This window comes from Marmota marmota, unplaced genomic scaffold, assembly GCF_001458135.2.
Source record: "Marmota marmota marmota unplaced genomic scaffold, marMar, whole genome shotgun sequence".
NCBI classification, from domain to species: Eukaryota; Metazoa; Chordata; class Mammalia; order Rodentia; family Sciuridae; genus Marmota; species Marmota marmota.
The window spans coordinates 1131743-1157570 of record NW_025999992.1 but is presented as its reverse complement, the minus strand read 5'-3'; the positions used below and the strand labels follow the sequence as shown (position 1 = coordinate 1157570).

Sequence of the window (25828 nt, the reverse complement as noted above, 5' to 3'; positions counted from 1 at the left end):
GGGAGGAAAATTTCCCTTAAAATCACTGCAGTCTGGAGCTCTGGGGTGTCCTTTCCAGATCTCAAAGGGGAAAAAAAAAGAAAAAAAGAAAAAGAAAGCTGCAGCCTGTCATTCTGGCCTCATGCATGCCTGGATTGGTTGTCCTCTTCTGTCACTCAGAAGGCAGGCTCACTGGGCTCACAGTCAGGGGGCGCGGTCTGCAGCCGTGTCCAATGAGGAGCGCGTAGTGTAGTGAGCACTGTCCAATCCTGCTCACTGCTGGCGAGGAGGGGGTGGGCTCCGCAATCCAGCGGAGGCGCTTTTCCCGGACTCCGCCATTCCTGCCCTCAGGCTCGGGGCTCCCGTGGGCACTCTGGAGGCTAGTGCCGCTCCGCCTGCAGGTGCTGACGTCCCTGGGAGCCGGCCTGGCTCGCCAGTGCCGGGAAATGGTGAGTGTGCGGGGGCGTCTGGAGCTTGCGGAGGGGGCCTGGGGAGGGAGACCCTGGGCGCCGCGGGGCCGCTGAGGCGGGAACGGAGCTGACCGCCTGGACTCCTGCAGCCCCCGGGGTCTGTGGGCCTGCGCCCCGCTCTGGGGCAGTGTCCGTGAGTCCCACGGGCCAGCCGGGCGGGGACGCCGCGCAGCCGGCCCGGTTCCGCAGGGCGTCCTCGGCTGCATCGGCAGGTCGGTTCTGGCCGGTTCTGGCGTGAGCTTGGCCGCTGGCCTCTTCCCTGAAGGCGCGGTGATTGACAAGTTGGACGGCGTCTGGGTTGCCCTGCACGTGGGATTTCCCTGCGGGAGAGCTGCGGTCTAGGGACCTGGCTTTCCCCTGGGCTAGCAGCTTCTTCTCCTGGTTCTTTCCTGGAGGCTGATCGCAGGGGTGCTTTACCACCAGCTACGTCCTGGTACTTTATCTTTATTTATTTGAGACAGGGACTAGCTAAGTAGCTGAGGTTGGCCTTGTTATGGTTCCATTTATAGAGATTTTTCTATTGTAATGAAGAATGTAATTCTTACATATAGTGGGTTCCTGTATGGACTTGTTTATATTGTGATTCCTTGCTCTTTTTTTAGTATAATATTTAATATACTTGTGGGAGGTAATGTTAGCTACTTTTTTACTCTTGTAATTCAAGTTTCTTGGCTTACTTAACACATTTAATTGTAGATGAGTTTTAGGACTTTTTCCTTTGCTTTCTTTTATTAAAAGTAAAGCATGCTCAGTAGATGCAGAAAAAGTATTTTTCAAAATATAGCACCCCTTTATGTTCAAAACACTAGAAAAACTAGGGATAACAGGAACATATCTCAACATTGTAAATGCTGTCTATGCTAAGTCCCAGGCCAACTTCATTCTAAGTGGAGAAAAATTGAAAGCATCACTTCTAAAAATTGGAATAAGACAGGGATGCCCTCTTTCATCACTTCTATTTAACATAGTTCTTGAAACACTGGCCAGAGCAATTAGATAGACAAAAGAAATTAAAGGGATACAAATAGGAAAAGAAGAACTCAAATTAGCACTGTTTGCTAATTTGACCATATGATTCTATACCTAGAAGACCCAAAAAATTCCACCAGAAAACGTCTAGAACTAGTAAATGAATTTAGCAAAGTAGCAGGATACAAAATCCACACCCATAAATCAAAATCATTTCTGTATATCAGTGACAAATCCTCTGAAAAGGAAAGGAGGAAAACCACCCCATTTGCAATATCCTCAAAAAACAAAACAAAAAAACCTTGGGAATCAACCTAACAAAAGAAGTAAAAGACCTCTACAACAAAACTACAGAACACTAAAGAAAGAAATTAAAGAAGATTTTAGAAGATGGAAAGATCTTCCTTGTTCCTGGATAGGCAGAATTAATATTGTCAAAATGACCATACTACCAACAGCATTATACAGATTTAATGCAATTCCATTCAAAATCCCAATGACATTCCTCATAGAAATAGAAAAAGCAGTTATGAAATTCATCTGGAAAAATAAAGAGACCCAGAATAGCTAAAGCAATCCTTAGCAAGAAGAATGAAGCAGGAGGCATCATCAGACCTAACTATACTACAGAGCAATAGTAACAAAAACAGCATGGTATTGGCACCAAAATAGACTTGTAGGCCAATGATACAGAATAGAGAACACAGAGACTAACCCACACAATTACAGTTATCTTATACTAGACAAAGGTGCCAAAAATATACATTGGAGAAAACATAGCCTCTTCAACAAATGGTGCTGAGAAAACTGGAAATCCACATACAACAAAATGAAATTAAACCTCTATCTCTTACCAGGCACAAAACTCAAAGTGGACCAAGGACCTAGGAATTAAACCAGAGATCCTGAGCCTAATAGAAGAAAAAGTAGGCCCAAATCTTCATTATATCAGATTAGTCCCTAACTTCCTTAATAAGACTCCTATAGTGCAAGAGTTAAAATCAAAAATCAATAAATGGGATGGATTCAAACTAAAAGGCTTCTTCTCAGAAAAAGAAACAATCAGGTAAACAGAGAGCCTATAGCTTGGGAGCAAACTTTTACCACTTGCACATCAGATAGAGCACTAATCTCTAGGCTTTATAAAGAACTCAAAAAACTAAACACCCCAAAACCAAATAACCCAATCAATACGTGGGCCAGGGAAATGAACAGACACTTCTCAGAAGAGGATTTACAATCAATCAACAAATATATGAAAAAACTTTCCACATCTCTAGCAATTAGAGAAATGCAAATCAAAACTACTCTAAGATTTTATCTCACTCCAGTCAGAATGGCAACTATTAAGAATACAAACAACAATAAATGTTGGTAAGGATTTGTGGGGAAAGGCACACTCATACATTGCTGGTGGGACTGGAAAATGGTGCAGCCAATATGGAAAGCAGTTTGGAGATTCCTTGGAAAACTGGGAATGGAGCCACCTTTTGACCCAGCTGTCCGACTCTTCGGTGTGTACCCAAAGGACTTAAAAATAGCATGCTACAGGGACACAGCCACATCAATGTTTATTGTACCACAATTCACAATAGCTAAACTGTGGAACCAACCTAGATGCCCTTCAGTAGATGAATGGATAAAGAAAATGTGGTACATATACATAGTGGAATATTATTCAGCAATAAAAGAGAATAAAATAATGGCATTTGCAGGTAAATGGATGGAGTTGGAGAATATAATGCTAAGTGAAGTTAGCCAATCCCCAAAACCAAATGCCAAATGTTTTCTTTGATATAAGGAGGCTGATTCATAGTGGGTTGGGAGGGAGAACATGGGAGGATTAGATGAACTCTAGATAAGGCAAAGTTGTGGGAGGGGAAGGGAGGGGGCATGGGGTAGGAAAGATGGTGGAATGAGATGGACATCATTACCCTAAGTACATGTATGAAGACACAAATGGTATGAATATACTTTGTATATGACCAGAGATATGAAAAATTGTACTCTATATGTGTAATATGAATTCTAATGCATTCCACTGTCATATATAACAAATTAGAATAAAAGATTTTTAAAAAAGTAAAGCATGCTGAATTGTTTTGTTAATTTTTTAAAATTTGTTTTAATTAGTTATACATGACAGTAGAATGCATTTATGCACTTTGATATATTGTACATAGAGGAGGTTTAATTCTACAACATTGTTCATGTTCTAGAATCACATCGGTTATGCAGTCATATATGTACATAAGGTAATAATGTCCATTTCATTCTATTAACCTTCCTATTCCCATATCCCCTCCCATTCCCTCCCTTCATTCCCCTCTAAATATTAAGGTAATTCTATTCTTCCCTAGTATCCGCATATCAGAGAAAAGATTTGGCCTTTGGTTTTGGCGACTGGCTTATTTTGCTTAGCATAATATTCTCCAACTCCATCCATTTACCTGGAAACACCATAATTTTATTCTCTTTTAATGCTGAGTAATATTCCATTGTGTATATATACCACAGTTTCTTTATCCATTTACCTATTGAAGAGCATCTGGCGGGGAGACGGTTCAACAGTATACCTATTGTGAATTGTGCTGCCATATACATTGATGTGACTGCATCACGGTAGTTTGATGATTTTTTGATGATTTTAAGTCCTTTGGGTGTAGGCTGAATTTTTTTATTAGTGCATTACATTTATATGTACTATTGAGGTTTATTTTGACATACATCAACAAGCATGGAATATAATATGCTCCATGTCAGGCCCCAGTACTTCTTTTGCCCTGTCTTCCTATCTTCCCCATTCGCTGTTTCCTGGTCTATTTATTTATTGATTTTAAAACTCCTGCTTCATAGATATATATAAAATGAAATTCACTATGATATTTTAACATATGTACATAGGAATTTTGATGGGAAAATATTGGAGATTAATTTTGGGGAAAATGGTCATCTTTGTAATGACGGGTTTTGTCACATCTACACATGGGATGTGTGCTTGAGTCTTTCATGTGCTTTTGATTATTTTTATTTTGTCATAATTTCTACATACTTTATTTTTCAACACGTATACGTGTGAAATACCACATGCAGGTGACACCTATATAAAACTTAAATGTGGTGCTTTGTACTATTTTAAAACTGGATATGATATGAGCAAGAATGTGGCTGGCCCCTAGTAACCATTTTCCCCACAGTTCCTCATTTATCTCTTCCAAAATGTACATTCTCCTGAACCATCCTCCTGGGTTTCCCATGTTTGGATGAATACAGCTGTGTTCTTACATGTTGTCATGGACACATGTGATTTCCCTAAGTCTCTGTGGTGGTTTTGGCCATTTTGCAAGGCATACATTTATCAAAACATCATGTTTGACACCATAAATGTAGGCAATTTTTGTCAGTTAAAGTAAAAAAATAAAAATTTTTAAGGTGAGTCAATTTCATGTTCATGTGAAATGAAAGTGGAAAGCAATTTAAAATTTGGAATGATAGGTTTTCTTACTTACAAGTTCAGCACAGGCTGAGAGGGGCATTATAAAAAGCATCTACTTCCCAGAAGATGAATGTTAAAACAAACAAACAAATAAAATTCTAAGTTGTATCTAGCATCAAATTTTTGAGAAAGGTTTGTTTGATATAGATGGATGCTCCTTTGTTTGTGGCATAGATATTTATTATTGTTATGTTTTGTTGATGTATGATTCCCTTAAGCAGTATGAAATGACCTTCTTTATCCTTTCTGACTAACTTTGGTTAGTCCACTTTAGCTCATATGAGGATGGAAATCCCTGCTTGTTTACATGGTCCATGTGAGTGATATGTTTTTCCCCATCTTCAGTCTGAATGTCTTTTCCTATGAGATAAGTCTCTTAAAGGCAGCATATTGTTGGGTCTTTTTTTTTTTTTTTTTTAATCCATTCTGCCAGTCTTTGTCTTTGTCTTTGTCTTTTAACTGATGAGTTTAGGCCATTAACATTCAGGGTTATTATTCCTTTTAACTTGACTTGCTTTCTCCTTTGTTTGGCATTTTTTTAGTGTAGCCAGCATTGCCATAACAACTGGGAAATCTTAACCCTGTACTTGTGCACAGGGAAATGTTAACCCTATACTTTCATATGGAGGAATACTAGCACAAGCGCACCACAATCACGAGTTAGTCAGACACCTTGATTCTCAGCACCACACCCCATACTCAATTTGATCCTTGTTCTGTGGATACCTTTTTGAGGAGAGCATTTGACAAGCACCTTATCCCACAGCAGGTAGGTTTCTTGGCATATTTTAGCCACCTTCTTTTAAAAGGTATGATTGATGATTTCTGTTTTCCTGTAGATTGGGGTCTTCAGAATACATATTTCCATTATATATGCAATATTTTGCTCACTCATAGGTCAGTTCTGCAATGAAAGATAGTCCCTGTTAGTTTGTATTGAGGGGAGCCCATAACTTGGGATCAGCTCCTTTAAGAGGACTAGTGTTCTGAAGTCTTTTCTGTTCTAGTAGAATCAGCCTGACTCACAGAGAATGTATCTACCAGTACAAGCAAATATTTATAGGTTTATATGAATGGGCATTTGGGTAAAGTATGCTTGTCAGTCATCAGAAGGCTATGTTTTTATACCCTAAGTGTGTATTAGACTTTGAATTGTTTGAGTGCAGAAGATACAGTTCTGAATCACTTGCTGAACAGTCCACTGGAGGCGTGGCCCTCACAAGTGGGCTTGATGAAATCGACACCCTTCCCCTAGTAGCACTCTCCTTGGAGTGTTTCATCAAGAACAGAGGGTGCTTCAGGAAGAGGGGTGAGCCTATGCGATTTCTGTCTGCACCTGGCACTGTTGTCCCAGAGTCCCAACTCCATTCTTTGCCCCTTTTCTCATTACCCTCAGTATAAACAGATTTGGAATTGGTTTGCTACAAGCTGAGATGCTAGGGCCCTGACAAAGGAGTTTGTCCTTCCTGACACTTTTGATTGCCCTGTCAACAGCCTGATTTCTCCTGGCCACACAGGTATCAGTTGTCTCAAGGCAGGATAGTGCAGGATTACCACCTGCTATGGGGTGGACACAGCCTGTATTATTGACAGTATTTTCAAGGGCATCCTTAGTGTCCTCTTCTCAGCTGTGAGGAATCCTCTTTCTTTCCAGGTGTCTCCATGTGCATGTACCATCTTGGAGGCATGTTTTTTTAAAAAAATTTTTATGTATTTATATTTAGTTGGACACAATATCTTTATTTTATTTATTTTATTTTTATGTGGTACTGAGGATCGAACCCAGGGCCTCGCATGTGCTAGGCAAGCGCTCTACCACTGAGCCACAACCCCAGCCCCTTGCTTACCTTCTTTCCTTTGGTCAGTCAGAGCTCATGTGAGAGAACTTAGCTTGGTTTTCTGGGCTGATGTTGTTAGCAGCAGAGTCTCAGCTTTTAATACCTGTTGTGCCATGACTGCAGAATACCCAGATATCCACTGGCCATTGCCTATGAACTTGCTTCATTGGTGAAGACACTTTAGTCTGGCAAGTCATCTTGAGCAGTCACATTGTATTGGGCCATTGTCATCTGCTGGCAACAGGTTTCCTTGATTTAAGGTGGCATGGTTTCTCTTGAAGTTGACATTTAGATTGTCAAAAAGGATGGCCTGGAATCTCCCTACCCTCCCAGCAGTCAGTTGACACCCATCCTGTTTTAGTAGGACAGGACTTGGTGAGCAACAAACCCAGTGATGGATTGTTCTAGAGTGGGTTTCTAAACCTCTTGTGGTAAATCACTGGTGTCAGTCACACCCCACAGGACCCTCCTTTCATGGTGTGGTCAAGCTGTTCCCACACACAGGCTACTGGTTGCAGTAAACCTCCAGTGTGTGTAAGAGAACTTTAGCATCTGTACCTTTTTTCTCATTCACATAGTCTTAACACCTTCTGTGAGTCAGACACAGAAGGGGCTAGGCAGGGGCTCTCATGAGACTTTGTTTTAACTTCTCAAAGGCACCTTGGCATTCTGGTGTGTAAGTGAAATGTTTTATTTATTTCTTTTAAGGCCTCATACAAGAGTTTACCTGTTAGTCCACAATTAGGGACCCAATTATGGCAGTATGTTGACTGTTCTAGTCAGCTTTTTCAGTGCTATGACCAAAATTCACAGCAAGAACAATTTTAGAGGAGGAAAAATTTATTTGCTTGTTCCCAGTGTCAGAAGTCTCAGTCCATAGGTGGCCAACTCCATTCCTCGGGGTGAACATCATGATAGAAGCCTGTGCTGGAGAAAAGCAATCGGGAACAAGGTGCCAGGAAGCAGAGAGAGCTCTGCTCAAGAAGGAAAAAATATAAACCCCAAAGGCATATTCCCATGGACCCACCTCCTCCAGCCACACCCTGCCTGCCTACAGTTACCATGCTGTAGCTGTCAGGGGTTAATACACTGACTAGGGAAGACTGTCATAACCCAGTCACTTCATGTCTGAACCTTGCAGTGTCTCATACATGAGCATCTTGGGGACAATTAAAATCTAAATCATAACATTGACATTTCCAGGAGCCCATGTACCTGTCTCTGGTCCTGACTTATTTATCGCTCAAGCTAGTATGCTTTTTATCTGACATTGAGATTCAGGTCATTGGCTAATCTGGAATCCCAGGTGGGTGACATGTTTATGAAATAAGCCATTTTAATGGACACCTCATATCCACATGAGCTGTGGTGGTTCAGTGCAGCAATAATATTTGAAAAATCAGAATTAATAGTTGGGCTGGACTGTAAGTAGATCATTCTCATATCTTGAAAGTGTGTCACCAAGCCTGGGTCAATAGTATGTTTGAAAAAGAGGACTCTATCCCAAATTCATGTACAAGTTTTTAAAAACTGAAGATATTTCTTTCATTCACATTAAGTCATTGTTTTACTATATAAAAAGTTGACATTTTTATGTCTGTGTATGGAAAATATAAATATCATTTGATCAATTTGATTTTGTTGTCTTAACATATTTCGAAAACTGATCTCATTTATAATAACAGCCTTTCTCTGAAAACTCTTTTATCATTCACACTTTCTTTTGACATTAGTGTTTCTTTTCTTCTGAATTCCAGACCAAACAAACTTGGTAATAATCAAGCCCTGCCATTTACTGGATGCTTCATATATTTTCACAAAAAAATGAATACTCTTACTGCTATCCCATTATTTTGGGTTTTATGAATTAAGATATGAAAAACTCTTAGAGTGATATGTACACATTTCAAATTATCAAAAAGAATTGTTGGTTTTTGCTATTTAATAACACACATAAATCTTATTCAATATTTGAATATCAATGAATGATTCTTTTAGTGGTCTACCTCCTTGCAATCCAAGTTTTTCTTGTATTGCTGTTATTGAAATCACCAAAGAGCTTGCCACATATTCATAAAACCAGGCTTCATCTTAGAACTACTGAATCAGGGTCTCCTTTTTATTAAATCTCTGATTCATGGTTGTACAATTAAAATTTGAGAATTACCCTTCCATAACTCTCTCATGTGAGGAATATACACAGTTTATCCTTTGATATATAAAATAACAATTAAAATGTCTATTCTTGTGTGGATGCCTTAATTTTATATTTTACTTTATAAAAGTCAAGTATATGCACTCTTTTTGGACTTACGTCCCTTTTTCCTTGGAGTTAGATCATAGAGAGTATCACTGTGTTCAAAAGTATCTCACTAAATACTGAAAGTCCCTCACTTACAAGACAGCCATTTGAACTAAATCTTATTTCAACTTCAGTTAAATTTAAAACTCTGTGAATGGTCATGTGGCCAATGTGCTATTTACATACAATTTCTATTCCAGAAACTGTTAACATTCAAGGATGTGGCCGTTGATTTCTCTGAAGAGGAATGGGAATGCCTGGAGCCTGCTCAGCAAAATTTATATGCAGACGTGATGTTAGAGAACTACAGAAACCTGGTCTTCCTTGGTGAGGATGACTTCCTTTCAGCATTCCTAATTAATTACTATATTTAATTCTCTTACAGAATATCTTTTGGGAACTTCTCTACAATAATAATTTTCAGATTTGTGCTTTCAAGAAAAAAGATAGGGGGCTGGGGATGTGGCTCAAGCGGTAGCACTCTCGCCTGGCATGCGTGCGGCCCGGGTTCGACCCTCAGCACCACATACAAACAAAGATGCTGTGTCCACCGATAACTAAAAAATAAAATATTAAAATTCTCTCTCTCTCTCTCTCTCTCTCTCTCTTTAAAAAAAAAAGATAGGGCATGCTTGGGTACAGATAGAATATTAATTATGTTTCTTTTAGTCTTTAATCTTTCCCTTTCTTGGTGTGACATCTGTCATGCTTTCAGATTGTCGTTTTCCTCCAGGGATGCCCCAGTTCATCCCAGTTACCCACCACAGCACTTCTCTTTGCTTATGAGGGTCAGCATGATCTGACAGCGCTTCCAGTATTTGTGGGTCTCTTGGATATCTCTGCCAATATTTGGAGAACTCTAAGTCAAATCATTGTAATATATTAACATCATAAATCAGTTTCTCTTACATTATTTGTATATTTATTCATTAAAATTCCCTTATCAGAGCTCTTTTTGAATGCTAGTAATGGATTTCCTGTGAAGTTTTCTGCCATGTAATGAATGTCAAGATTCACAATGGCTGCTCTTTTTGGGTCTACAGTTACAGGTATAAATTGTATTTATACAAAAGGGTTTATAAAATAATGCATCTGTGGTTATTTATGATTTCGTTTTTTTTTCTTTCATTTTATAAAGTAGGCTTTCTCACATCAGTTATACTGTTTTATTTTGTGATTAGATGGCAATTTCCATCATTTCAAAAATTAGGACAATGGAAGTTGAAATTAAAATATGATTAAACCACATTTCTGTTGCCAATAAAATTACACGTGCTTTTACTTGCTTTGATAAATATTACACCTGTTTTTTTTTAATGACTTGTATATTTTACCTGCATTGGTTTTTCATCCTGCCTATGTATATAGTAATGAAAATTTTCTATCTGTAAATTTAATGGAGATTGAATTCCAGGGTACTGTAATAATAAGCTACATCCCCTGCCCCTTTTTATTTATATTTGGAGAAATGTTCTAAGTTATCAAGGATGGCTTTAAATTTACAATCCTCCTGCCTCATAATTGCCAGAAGCAGAGATTATATGCATAACCATCAATTACATATTGATGAACTTATTTTTATTTATAGGTTAAAACCATAGCATTTTAATGGTAGCTTTCAAAAATTTTGCAATTCCATTTAACTAATGTGTTGTTTGAAATTGTGATTTTGTTCAAAACCACAAAACAAAATTTGCTTTCTTCAATATTTTTTTTAAATTGGACATAATATCAATAGATGTAGTTGTGTTTTAGTACATGGTGAGTTTAGTATATTGTACTTTTGATAAATGCTAATAGAATGAATGTAATGCCTTCTCAGCACACAACTGATAATTATGTGAAAAAATGCATGCATTAATTCACTACATTTATTCATTTTACCATGTATTTTAAAATATGACATGCTTAGTACATATATAAAATTTGTCAATGAAATAAGTCCACAAATAACAAAAAGTACAAGTTGTGTGTCTTGATTGCCATGTGTTGGCTTCATCCAGGTAATGTGGTCATAGGCCATGCTTGGTTTTATTGCTTCTTAAGCTTTTTTTCGTGGTGAATCTTTTTGAAGCATGTGTGTTGTTTTTTCCAATTTAATAATTTTGTTCATATTTCTTCTTCATAGTCTATAGTGTCTTTTTCCCTGTTGAACATCTCTGTGGTAATTTCATCCAAAATCTCTCTTACCTCCAGGTGTCTGTGTCATGGCAGTTAGAAACTAATTATCACACATTCTCCATGAAAGCCACACATATTTGTATAAGTTTCATATTTCCCTTATACTACTGAGAGTGAAGGGAGTTGATAGATTTTTTTTTTCTAATTGCACAATGCTAAATTGTGGAGGTGGGTAGAGTGTGGTTGATAAAAGGAACATAGTTTCCTTCCCTCTACTATATTCTTCTCCTTAGTAATGTACTCATCTTGTATCCTTTGTTCTCTACAATGGTTTGGGCAGTCTCACAAGTTTGTACGTTTTTATTTAGTCTATGTATTCCTGACGTAATGATTCATGTCTTGGATTTACTGCTGATGTCCTCACATGGGTAAAATTTTGTTATCTTTGCTAAATATATTCACTCCAGTCCAATAAGTAAAATAATTGTTATTTTCGTTTATTTCAGCCACAACTTCTCATCATATCCATGAATCTCCACCAGAGCAGGAAATAAAATCTTTATTTCAAAAAATGATGAAGGGAAGGTATGAAAATTGTGACTTTGACTATGTACAACTAAGAAAAATATGGGAAACTTAAAGTGAGCGTGAAGGTTAGAAATCATTACAAAGGACAAAGCCAATTAGCAGTGACTATTTGTAATGTAATGTAATGCCAACAGACATCCAGAACATTTAATACAACAGAGAAGAATTCAATTTATGCCAGTTATTTTGAGGAGCTATGTATGTCTTTAAGAATACATCCACAGCAATTTTTGAAACTTACATTTCCTCTGAAAGGAAATGTGGAAAATTTGAAAAGAGATCTATTCCTTGCTTTCATTTTTAACTTGACCAATTTTAAATGCATTGAGTTAAAGTTCTAGTCAAACAATTGAGTAGATAAGAGATTCAGAAGTAAAGGACACACAATATCAGGGGGTGGGGGGGCGACTAGGGAAGAATAGAGATACTTTGGGTTATCAGAAGGAAATGAAAGGAGAGGAGGGGACATAGAGCTAGGAAGGACAATAGAATGAATTAGACATTATTACTGTATGTGCATATATTATTACACATTCATTGTAGCTCTACATCATGTACTACCAGAAGGATGAGAAGTTATATTCCATTTATGTATGATGTATCAAAATGCATTCTACTGTCATGTATAATAATAAGAACAAATTTTAAAAAGTTAAGGACAAATTTCTAAAAGTGATCCTTTTGAGAGTTCCTATACACAGTGTTATTCTGCAATAAAACAATAATTTCTCCTTTTGCTCAAACATACAATTATAATGATTTTAGGGAAGTCCTTAGTTACCCACTATTGTTTAATGAACATTCAGATATAGATTTATGGAAAGTATACTACATACATAATGAAACAAGTAACACCTTTAGCCAAGTCTTTACCCTGGTTAATTACCAGTGTGTTTTTATTTGTGATAAAAATTTTGAATATAGAGACACTCATGAAAATTTAGTATTGGTTGCAATAAATCATTAGTATGTTCACTTTTCCAAGACCCTTTACAAAGATAAACAATGTGGGAAAGCCTTACTTCAGTGCTCAAAACTTACTACCCATCCAAATATTCATAGGCAAAACCAGCCTTGCAAGTGTAAGGTGTGTGAAGGAGGTCTTCATCAAATTGCAAAAGTTACTCTATAGAAGATAATTTATACTGGAAGGGGGTTCTATGGGTTTAAAGAATGTATCAAAGCATTTCATTGTTCCACCCTTTTTAAACCCCACAGATACCATGACAGTGATAAACCCCACAAATTTAAAGAATGTGGCAAAATTTTTAATCAACGATCACCTCCTGTTAAACATCCGAGGATTTATGCTGGAAAGAAGCCCTGCAAATCTAAAGAATGTGGCAGAGTCATTAACAATTACTCAACCCTTTCTGAATGTCTCAGACATCATAGCACTGAGGGAAAAAAAAGCTCACTTGGCACTGAACACTTGATAATTTGTACTGGAGACAGATCCTACAAATGTAAAGAATGTGCCAAAGTCTTAAAAAATTTTTCAATCCTTACTCAACACCAAAATACTCATACTGCAGAGAAGCCCTACAAGTGTCAAGAATGTGGCAAAGGTTTTAATAGAAGATCATTGCTTACTGAACACCAGATAATTCATACTGGAGAGAAGCCCTACAAATGTAAAGAATGTGGCAAAGGTTTTAATCAAAGATCATATCTTAAAGAACACCATAGAATCCATACTGGAGAGAAGCCCTACAAATGTAAAGTATGTGACAAAGCCTTTACTAAAAGTTCCTTTCTTACTGAACACCATAGAATTCATACTGGAGAAAAGCCCTACAGATGTGAAGAATGTGGCAAAGATTTTAAACGAAGAATATTGCTTACTGAACACCAGAGAATTCATACTGGAGAGAAGCCCTACAAATGTGGAGAGTGTGGCAAAGCTTTTATTCGGAGATCATTGCTTACTCAACACCAGAGAATTCATACTGGAGAGAAGCCCTACAAATGTGGAGGATGTGGCAAAGCTTTTAATCAAAGATCGTATCTTATTTGCCACCAAAGAATTCATACTGGAGAGAAGCCCTATAAATGTGAAAAATGTGGCAAAAATTTTAATCAAACATCAAATCTTAAAAAACACCAGAGAATTCATACTGGAGAGAAGACCTACAAATGTGAAGAATGTGGCAAAGTTTCTAATCGAAGATCGTTTCTTACTGAACACCAGATAATTCATAGTGGAGAGAAGCCCTACAAATGTCAAGAATGTGGCAAAGGTTTTAATCATAGATCATATCTTAAAGAACATAAGAGAATTCATACTGGAGAGAAGCCCTACAAATGTAAAGTATGTGACAAAGCCTTTACTAAAAGCTCCTTTCTTACTGAACATCATAGAATTCATACTGGAGAGAAGCCCTACAAATGTGAAGAATGTGGCAAAGGTTTTAATCAAACGTCAAATCTTAAAGAACACCAGAGAATTCATAGTGGAGAGAAGCCTTACAGATGTGAACAATGTGGCAAAGGTTTTAATCAAATAACAAATCTTAAGGAACACCAGAGAATTCATACAGGAGAGAAGCCCTATAAATGTCCAGAATGTGGCAAATCTTTTATTCGAAGATCATTTCTTACAGAACACCAAATAATTCATACTGGAGAGAAGCCCTACAAATGTACAGAATGTGGCAAAGGTTTTAATCAAAGATCATGTCTTAAAGATCACCAGAAAATTCATACTGGAGAGAAACCCTACAAATGTGGAGAATGTGCTAAAGCTTTTATTCGAAGATCATTGCTTACTCAACACCAGAGAATGCATACAGGAGAGAAGCCCTACAATGTTAAGAATAGGGCAGAGGTTTTAATGAAACACAAATCTTAAAGAACAGAGAGAGTTCGTAAGCAGATGGATGACTCAGGAGGTTGGATGCAATCAAATAAGGAAGAAATCCCTAGCACCAGTTACGTGGCCCCTCCACAAGCAAATTAGAGGGATAAGGGCTTTAAAGGAGCCCACATTTTTAGGAGGCCTGTAGCATGTCTGGGTACAGAAAGATCAGAGATCGGTCACTGCTATACTAACCTGAAAGGTATAATGTGCATAGTATCAGTATCCTAGGGCAGTAAAGAAGCCACTTCCCTCTAACACCCTACACAGGACAGAGGAGGGAGCCATTTTGCAGCTGTGCTGTGGAAATTGGCACCTGGGGGAGCCTATTCCAGGGAAACCCAACCTGGACCTAAACTACAAGCCAGGCAGACCCACACCACATGACAAAGAGAGTGCCTAAGTGATGAGGAGAACAAACGGGTTTACACGGGGTGATACAGGTCATGGAAACCCACCCTGTTTCCTTCTCTCCTTGAGTCCAGCAGCTCACAGGACAACCTGGGAGAGACTTGCCTGCCCAGGAATTTGAAAGGACAGGAGTGGGGGTGATTGTGTTTGGAGATCAAACCCTAGAGAATAGAAAAATGGGGTCAGTGGGTGATGGAGGGGACAAAAGATTGGTGCCTTAGAGACAAGGGGAACCGAGGGGAGATACTGGAGTTCAGTCCCCCACCATGGACTGGCAACTGCTGGGACCTGTAGGTACACTGATTTAAAATCTTCAGATCAATCACCATTTAAAAAAGAGCATGGAGCCTACCTCAGCCTAAATTTCACTTCCAGTATCTCTGTTTTCAGGATCTCTCAGACACCAATGATCCCTCCCTGTGTGTGGCACAAACATCACACTCCAGCCCACCTCCCACCCAACACTGCTGAGAAGGGAAGCCAAGAATTTTTTGAACTCCAATGGAAATAGCTTTTAAAAGTTTTCAATAAAACCTTTAAATTTTTTTTTTAATTTTGTTTACTGTGATCTGAGTGATTCATGGACAATTATACATATGCATATTTGTTTCTGCTTCTCATTTCTAGCATTTTTTGGAGGCAGTTATTTTTTCATGGCTTGGCATTTTGAGGGCTGTTTGATTAGCATATTTTGGTTTTGTATTCTTTTAGTTCTAACTTATTTTTACTTTACATATTTTTTCTCACTTATCTATTTTTCTTGAGTCTCTTTCTTTAATTCTGCTAACAGCAAAAGTCTATTCTCTCTTTCACACTTCCTTTAATTTATTTCTTCTATCTTCTCTCCCCCCTCATAACACCCCATACTACTATTGCTTCCATTTACTCCCTGTTCACCATGAAAATTGTAAACCCTTTTGAAAACTTACTGTTTTTAATGTGGACAAAACCACATCACATCATTTCTGTTTATTGTGATAAATAACATTGTAGACATCAAAACAGGAACTATTTGCTCTAATGCTGTATATTGTTTGTCTCCCCCTGTATATATATGTTTGTCTCTAATGCTGTATATTGTTTGTTTGGCCTGTTATGGGCCAGGCTATATAGGAAATGACCAAACAGACTCCATTTTACCCTGAGACTCCACATCATGTAAGAAGTGCTTCTCCTGTGGGAGCACCTGCCTCTGTATCCATCAGTTGTGGCGTAGCATAGCATATTTGGCAAAAAAAAAAAAAAAAAAAAAATTCTTATACAATGTAAAATTGTTCTCTTTTTGATTCCTGTATTTTTTGGACAATGTACCCTGTCAGAGATTATCTAAACATTAGTAATCATTCTTTAACTTGTACTCAACTAGGGATGTTTTGGCCCACTCCCCTTTCTACTTATGATTTTAGATCTCATGATATTAGTTTATGGTTTTGAATTGTAGTAACAGCCACTTATGATCAATATGGTTTTGGACTATAAAGGTATACTCAAACTCTAGGAGGGGGTCAAAGGTTGTAGACTTGCAGTCTATCCTTGGCCCATCTGATGGTAAATCCAGACTACCACTTAATGAATCAAGTTTTCTTCTCCTGCTTTAATATCGACTTGGTGATTTATTGTAATCTCATCACAACACCCCTAAGCTGTGAGGTACTGAAAACCTTCAAAGACACTATAAGTCTACAGGGTGGAAACTCAGCTGCATAAAATCCATACTGTTCGATGGGTAGACACACAAACAATATGAATAAGCAAGGGAACAAAACATCACAAGCAAAGCATAATACTACAATAGCAGATTTCTTTGATGTTACAGTGGAAGAAATGCCAGAGCAGGGGTTTAGAAAGTGCATACTTAAACTGATCTGTGTGGCAAAGGACAAAGTAAAGAGTGTAATCAGAAATTACAGGAAGTGAAAGATCACTTCAATGAAGAGAGATTTGGGGAAAAAGTCAAGCAGAAATCCTCAAAATTTGGGGCTGGGGTTGTGGCTCAGCAGTAGAGTGCTCACCTTGCACGTGTGAGACCCTGGGTTCAATCCCCAGCACCACATACAAAAATAAACAAGTGAAATAAAGGTGTTGTTTAAACTAAAAAATATTTAATAAATTTAAAAAAAGAGAAATCCTCAAAATTATGGAATCAATAAACCAAATTAAAAATTCAACCCAAAGCATCACTGGCTGAATAGACTATTTGGAAGATAGAGTTCCACACAAGAAAAACAAAATATGTAATTTTGAGCATAAGGTTGACTCTGAAGAAAAGATGTTAGGAGTCGATAAACAGAACTTCCAGGAAATTTGGGACAACATGAAAAGACCAAATATAAGATTTATTGGGATAAATGAAGGCTCAGATACAAACTAAAGTAATGCACGGTGTTCTCAAATATATTTGAAAATATCCCATATCTTAAAAATTAAATGGAAAATCAAATGCAGGACCACAAAGCTCCAAATATGCAAAATTAAAACATGCTCACACAAGGCACATTATCATGAAATGGCCTGCCATGCAAAATAAGGATAGAATTTTAAAGGCTGCCAGAAAAGCTGACGGGTCACATTTAAAGGGAAATCAATCCAGGTATTGGTTGATTTCTCAGTCCAGACTCTAAAGGCTAGCAGGTCCAGGAATAATATACACCACACTCTGAAAGAAAATGGATAGCAACCTAGACTATTATGCCCAGCAAAATAAAGCTTCAGAATTGATGATGAAATAAAAATCTTCCATGGTAAGTAAAAGTTAAGAGAATTCACAATTAGAAAACCTGTACCACAAGACATATTCAAGAAAATGCTTCATGAAGAATATTTAGAATACCTATACAATGTAGAAAAATAAAATTGAAAACCAGCAAAGGGAGGAATTACACTAGAAGAATATCAAAGGAGAAAGTATTCAAATTAAAAACCATAAATAAAAATGGTGAGCAATAAAAAGTATTTCTCAGTAACTAACATTGTAAAAATCAATCAAAAAGCTATAGACTAGCGGATTGGATTTAAAAACAAGACCCAACAATATGTTGTCTCCAGGAGACTCACCTCATAAGCAAAGACATCTGCAGACTCAATGTAAAAGATCACACTGGGCGACTTCCTCTCTCACCACTGGACAGATCCTCCAAATAAAAACTAAAGAAGGGAGCTATTGAACTTAAATGAAATATTGATAATTTAAATGTTACAGACTATATAGAATATTTTATCCATCAAAGACTAAATACACTTTTTTAGCAGCACATGAATCCTTCTCTAAAATAGACTATATCTTAGGCCACAAACAACGCTTAGCAAATAAAAAAAAAATAGAGATACTACCCTGCATTCTATCAGATCATAATGGAATGAAATTAGATATCAATGATAAAATAAAACATAGAAGCTACTTTAACACCTGGTGACTAGGTAATATGATATTAAATCACCAATGGATAGCAGAAGAAATCAGAGGAGAAACAAAAAATACTTAGTGGTAAGTGAGAATAGTGACATGGTATATCAAAATCTCTGGAAACTGTGGAGGTTGTTCTAAGAGGAAAGTTGGTTGCATGAAACTCATTCATTAAAAGAATACAAAGTCACGTGCGCGCGCACACACACACAAAGCCTAACATAGGTCTAGATAGATAAGACTATCTAAAGCAGGAGAAGAGAGGAAATAATTAAAACCAGCCAAAGTCGATGAAATTGAAACAAAATTTAAATATCAATGAAACAAAAAGTTGACTCTTGGGGGAAAAAAAGCAAAATTGATAAACCCTTAGCCAAGTTAGCCAAGAGAATGAGGGAAATTTTTTAAATTACTAAAACCATGACAAAGAAGGAAGTATCATCATGGACATTATTGAAATACCAAAGAGGATGAAAACCTATTCTGAAAATTTGTATTTCAATAAAATAGAGAATCTTGAAGACTTCAACAAATTCCTAACCCTAACCCTAACTTATACTCCATGTATGTATAATATGTAAAAATACACTACTGTCATATATAGCTGAAAAAAATTTTAAAATTAAAATAAGAACAAAAGAAAAATGTATTTGAGGGATTTTGTACTCAATTTTAATTTTTAAATTTCCATTTTTTGTTCTGTGTATTGAACTCAGGGATGCATAACCACTGACGAACATCCCCAGCCCTTTGTTATTTTTTATTTTGAGACAATATCTCACTGTGTTGCTCAGGACCTTGTTAAATCACTGTGGCTGGCTTTAAACTTGTGAAAGTCCTTAATCAACCACAAGGATTACAGGACAAGGATTACAGGCATGGGCCACCATTCCCAGTTTACAGTGAATTTTTACTTGTATTCACATTATATATGCAATTTTTTACTACATAAAAGTAAATGTCAACACTGTCATGTAATGAATCATGTCATTATGTCAGATATCACACTATTCCACTTTACTAGAGGACCTATGTAACAGTAAAACATAATATTGGGTAAATAGTGCCTTAATAGCCACATCTCCATTAATTCTTTTACACATTCTATTAAGACTGTATTTGGGAATTGCCATTTGCATAAATCAGCTCTTTACACATTTTTTCTGTTTGTAATGATGAACAAATTAAGAGAGTTATAGGAATGATATGAGGATATGAAAATAAGCACCAGATTTACATATCTTCAATTTCAACGTTAACATCTTTATAGAGTGACAATACTTCTATAGGCCCTGCAACTCTGCAGAGTTATGAACTCATCTCAAGGCCCTAGCACTTTCTCCCTTCAGGGATTTGGCCAGTCTTTGTAAAGTGAGGAAGCATCCTTGAGGGGATCACTAGGCCAGGCAAGTTGTTAGACTAGAGCTTTCTTTGCTCTAACTTGTATTTGAAGAGACCCACTGGGAATAAGATCTCAGAGTCTCACCTGCTTTGCCTGGGACTTCCAGTCAGGACCCTGAAGTGTTGCCCCAGGACTGCCAGCTACAGGGCTTCAGGTGTTGGTGTTTACCCAATCTGGTGATGTAATTTCTTCTCTTTCTTTCTCAATTATCACCTTTGCTTCTGCTTCCATATTATTGCTAAAAGAAACATTACCCAGTGTAAATTGAGTGTCTTCATTGCCTTTTGGATCTGATGTACAAAATTCAGGAGGTGCACAGGTGTTTAATACTTTCACATCACAAATACATGTATGTGTTATATAATCTAATCAGTAATTAGCACATCTTTCACCTCAAATATTTTTCTCTGCTATGGGGAGAAATTTGAGCCTATTTTCTTACCTCTAAGTACATAGTGCATTATGAATAGCTGTAGTCACCCTGTTATGTAATTGCCTCTCTGCTCTCTGGCTTTGTGTCTGTCCACATGATTTTTTCTTTCCCATCCTCCTGACACAATGTCACACAGCATACTGGGACATAACAAAGTGTGTACTCCCCAGAGGCCAAACTGATGGAATCCAGATCACCTTGATCCTGGACTTTCAGCCTTCTGAAGTTTTGAGTAAATGACATTTTTATTATAAAGTAACTAGCCTTGGGTATTTTCTTAGAGCAATAGAAAAGGGACTCTCACAGTGTCATTCAACTTAAATTTTTATGTATTGTTTTTATATTTATATTTTTTAAACAAATAGAAATAGGAAACTAGAATGTCTGTGGTAGTAGAGTGCATATTTACCTGTGTGGCTGTATTTACCATTTTTTCTTGTTATTTCACATGGGCTCAAGGTACTGTCTTTTATCCTTTCATTTATGCTTCATAGCTCTATTAGCATTTCTTGAGAGGTTGTTACTCACAACAAACTGCTCAGGGTACAAATTCACCTTTGTCCTTTGAAGCCCAGTTTTTCCTTGAATAATTTTTCTTTTCTTTTTTTTTTTTTTTGAAAAGAAAGAAAAAGAATGTTTATTGCTTTTCTCACAAAGGAGAAACACAGGGGACTCTTGTCCCAAAGACAGCAATTCTCCATCCACAGGAATAGGGGGCTTTTATAGAGGTGATTTAAGGGCTACATTCCACATGTTCTCTTTTGGAGTTTTAATTCACTTGCTAAATTTGGGAGATAGTCAATTCTGAGTTCTTGTGATACCATCCCCAGAGTCTGCATTATTTTTTTCCTTTGATGGGTGTGCACTCAAGGACAGAAAAATCAGCCTAGAATGGGTAAGAAAGGTAATCATGTTTCCCCTGATATTAGGGAGGGGAAGAGATTAGGGGGAGAGGAAGAGACATTCATTTAAAAATAAGTTGTAGTGGGGCTGGGATCTTGGCTCAGTGGTAGAGTGCTCATCTAGCATGCATGAGGCACTGGGTTCGATCCTCAGCACCACATAAAAATAAATAAATAAAATAAAGATAAAAAAATAAGCTGTAGTGGCAAAACAGGAAGGGCTGTATTTAAATCACAAAGTAGACCACTGTTGCATTTCCCCACTGTCAAGTTCTACATGCCATTTCTATGGAAAAATGGGCGACAACATCTCCAAACTGCTTCCTGCTGAAAGGGGGAAAAGTTGAAGGAAGTGACCCAGAGCCCTTATTCTCTATCAGAGGGGCGCGGACAGTGAAGAACATTTATCATCATAGCTGTCCAGAGGTCCACAGTGTGAAGTGGCAGGTGAGTGGACAAAGGCACACATAGGGCAGGGATCATGCTAAGACAACAATAAAGACAGCAAATCATTACTTTTTTGTAAACAATTAGCACAAAATCAATAAGTACTTCAGCCAGTCTCTGAAAACCACAAAGATCGGAACTCATGATTATAACAGTGAAAAATAGATCAATTTTATCAGAGTAGGAAGTTAGGAAGATTTATTGTCTGAGATTAGACTCAAATCAATTCAGGACTAACTGTGACTCTAGAGTCCTTTGTGATCATTACTATAAAGCACTCCCACACAAGAACCCTTACTTTATATTCTCCAGCTCTACTTACTTTTGGCAGGGCTGACACAAGTGTACATCGTAAGTTACATTTTTCCTTTTAAATGCCCATGTAGGGCTGCTGAGGCTATACTCTCCTGCCAGGTGTTTAAAAGCAAGTTGGTCAAAACTGACCTTGTTCCTATCTACTCTGAAGAGTTGGCTGAGATTCCTCATATCACTCTTGGGGATGTACACAAAGCCTCCTTTAGCTTCCTCTACCAGTGGTCCCATCTACCTGGATATGGGTCAGGGTCCTGCTGTCCATATATGGCTTCTCTTGGAAGCATTAGGGACATTTCTGTCTCTGATGACCCTTCTGTTTGCAAAATGTGCACTGGTTGTCTTCTCTGGGCCCACTCAATCTCCCTGATCAGCAGATCAGATGACTCACCAGAGTTGCAGGACCCAGATAGGGGTCCCATCATTCACTGGGTCCTGGCTGACCTTAGAAGGCAAGGGCCAAAATGTTGGCTGCTTTTCCCTTGGCCCTTTTACTTGACTTTGATCTCCAAGTTTTCAGTTGTAAACACCCAGTAAGCCAAGTTCACCAGTTTTAAAGAAGGAGTAACTTTAATATCTATAATTTTACAATTACCTCTTTCATTAATTGGGGATTCTATTAGTACTGGAAGTCAGCATTATATACTATCTTTCCTGTAAATGATGGCTTATTATATCAAATTAACCCAGGTTGGTTTTTTTTAGAAACACCATCTCTGCAAAATACTAACAGGCAACAGTTATAAACTTTACAAGGAAAATATAAAATGAAATTAACAGAGCAAAAACATTCAGTTTGTGTAATAACTATGAACCAAGAAAAATTATTTTTATAATCTTCTACCTTACTTAGTTATATATTATATCCCCTGTTTCAGATCACAGTAATCTTTACAACAAAAATCAATCTTTTGAACACAACTTTAGATGGGCTGAAGCCCAGACTATTTTGGAGCCATTCTAACATGGAGTAAGGTGGTGGCAGAGCCTTATCTCAGGTAAGGAAGGGAACTTCACAAATTATACAACATCACATCTGAAACATGAATCAAAGAAAGGCTAAGAGAGCTTTTAACTTTCTTTTTGTGTAAAAAGTGGCAAAATGCTTCCATGTTTTACAATGTTCCCTTTAAACAGATGAGGCTCTCCTTATTATCTTTCAAAAATACATGTAAATTCCAATTCCAGTGTGAAGAGTAAAACAAAATTGTATATATAATTTATTGATAATAGGTTATTGTATCCAACTATAAAACAGCAAATGACAGGAATAAATACCAACACAATTTGTTATTTCTATACACATCTGAAACTATTGCTTCAGATAATTTTAGTTTGGAGACACCAACTTGGCAAAGTGCTCTCCTAAGCTTTAGATTTAACTAAGTTTAACTTTTAAAGTACAATTTAGAATCCAGAGTATATGGTAAAAATAATCACAGGCCTTCATGGGTTAACCAAAATCAAAGGATAGCCTTAAATCTCAGACATTTAGGAAACAGTATTAAGGATCAAATTACCTTAGTCAAAGCAAACAGATATAAGACAGGTCTTCAAATGACAGTGTGGCCCTTCTATGTCAGATACAATGTATAAAAGAGAACACTTATTTGTTATCTTGCCAGTAAACTTACATAAACTTTTACTTTATAAATTTAGTACCTAACTCTGAGACAAGGCTTAGACAGATATAGTGAGAGGCATACATATACTTAGTCACATGTATTTTGGATGTCAACTGTATTTTTATAACCTAAATAACCGTTGCTTATTTAACCAGTTACAGAGTAATCATTTAAGACTTTAAAACAGGTACAAACCCTAATTCCTTTAAGACTTAGTTTCACCCAGTAATAAAACCTAACAGATACAAGAAATTTATCTTGATAAAAGGAGATGATGTTTCAGACTTTGCTTTATATCAGTATACTAAAATTCAAATAACTTTAGCCAACTGTGCTAATTATAGCCAATTTAATCACAAACACAAAATTTTTGAGATTTACCTTCTGCAAACCTTCTGTGACTTACTTAAACATTCACAACTTCTTTACATCCTTAGTTTTGCCCTCTTTCATCTTGGACTTTAGCACAAGAATATTACTTTACTAGACAAAATACTTTCTTATCCAGAAACACTTCTTTTACCTTCTAATTTTCCATACTAAAGTAATTCCATATGTATTTTTTTTTACATTTTCTAGTTTTGGATCCTTTCTTAAATTCATATTCTGGAACAATCTTTATGAATGTTGTGGGTGCATTTAATTTACACAACAAAACTTATCCTAGGAGAGGGTTGGATAATCCAGTGTATACAAAAACTATATCTTAATCTTTTTTCTCCAACGTTGCATTCAAGGGGTTGGAGCACAGGATATTTTTGACTCTGATCTGTCTCCATTATTATTTTCCTAGTGCTGTCCACTTTAAGTGGGTTCCCTACCATCATTGTACCCAGAGGCTGCTTGGGGCTTTTTCCTTGTGCTAGTCATATTGATATGCAGTGGGGGAGCCCTTTCCATCCTTTTCTTAGGCTTCCTTGATAATCCCTTTGCAGATGCAGCCTACAAACATGAGTTGGCCTTAGTTTCTTTTTTCTTTTCTGGGTTCAGTTTTTTATTCTGCCTGTCTCCCCAGGTATTTACTTTGACGGATACGGTTATAGCAGAGATTGCTTATGCCCCAGTGATGGATATCCCCTGGCCACATGGGTTGTCCTGACAAAGCTTAAAAAGAGAGACTATGCCTGTCCCCAGTCATATGCTGACAATGCTGAAATCTACTGCCACATTCTTTATGGACCCAACAGCAAAAGGGGCTGGAAGCAGGGAAGGGGCCAGGCTCTCTTTGGCCATTCTCCACAGCCCAGGCAGCTTTTCTGGGATTTTTTTCCAGTTTAGGGCTAATGTTGTAGTACTGCCAAAATACTGGTGACCTTAATAGTCCCAGGCTCTCCCCTGTGTAAAGATCCATTTTACCTTCCTGGTGAAGTGACCATAATCTGTCCAAGCATCCAGAGTACCCACTCATGCAGAGATCTTACATTTCAAAGCTGAGGCTGCTGGATGGCTTCTAGGCCTGCACATGGAGCCCAGGACAATGGCTGGTCTCACTTGCAGTCCTCTGAAAACCTCAGGGGCAGCGACTCTGTCAACACCAGAGTCACTGGTGATATGTTCTCTGTGGCCTTGGCTGACATTATCTTTTTTTCATTGGAAGAAAAATTTGATGCAAGTTTTAGCTCCAAGGGAACAGAGGTGACTATACTGAGACTAAACAGACTTTATGTCATAAATCATCACAGGAGACAAAGACATTGTGTGCTGGAAAGGATCCATTCACCGAGAAGATAGAATCAATATAAACATAAAAATTCCAAATAAAATGTCCCAATATATGAAGAAAACATTGTGGAAAGGAAGAGGAAAGCACACCAGTATACAATACTCCACTCTGGTACAGGCAGAGCAGACTGAAGATCAACAAGGAAACAGAAGGTGCCAACTTCATGTTGGACCAAGGGACATGACAAACACCAAGCACTCCTACCTAGCAATGGTAGAACAGAGACACTTAAGTGTACACATAAAAATAAAGCATTTATTTTACTTTCTGTTATTTATTCTGTGACGCCATTTATGCAGATATGAGCTTCTAAAAGCTATCATTTTTCTTTTGCTTGAAGAATTTTTAAAACGTTTCTTGCCAGACAAGTCTACTAGCAAAAATTCTTTATTTTTTTCTTTTAGAAAGCAAAATTTCTGGTTTGTAGGGTTCAGAATTCTAGTCTGGAGATCTTTTTTCTCAAAATTTTAAAAACTACATTGCATTATCTTTTTTCATTTTTTTTTTTTTTACTTTTTTACTTTCATTTGCATTTTTTATGTGCCATGAG

General features: G+C 37.3%; 1 protein-coding gene across 2 annotated transcripts; it reads left to right on the top strand.

The window, feature by feature from the left end:
• Positions 1-269: 269 nt before the first annotated feature.
• LOC107159451 (zinc finger protein 420-like) lies at positions 270-16302 on the top strand. Of its 2 annotated transcripts, XM_015506043.2 has the most exons (4): positions 270-428; positions 9255-9381; positions 11682-11760; positions 12982-16302. In XM_015506043.2, the coding sequence occupies exons 1-4, from the start codon at positions 426-428 to the stop codon at positions 14612-14614; spliced, it is 1842 nt and encodes a 613-aa protein (XP_015361529.2). In that variant the 5' UTR covers positions 270-425; the 3' UTR covers positions 14615-16302. The 2 variants fall into 2 exon arrangements, with proteins under 2 accessions (XP_015361529.2, XP_048662690.1); XM_048806733.1 differs by lacking the exons at positions 270-428; positions 9255-9381 and adding an exon at positions 10068-10103.
• The last annotated feature ends 9526 nt before the right edge of the window (positions 16303-25828 follow it).

Coding starts and splice junctions, on each gene's coding strand:
- LOC107159451 (XM_015506043.2), top strand. Junction 9,382..11,681: donor CAGAAACCTGGTCTTCCTTG/GTGAGGATGACT, acceptor CGTTTATTTCAG/CCACAACTTCTCATCATATC. Junction 11,761..12,981: donor CAAAAAATGATGAAGGGAAG/GTATGAAAATTG, acceptor TAAACCCCACAG/ATACCATGACAGTGATAAAC.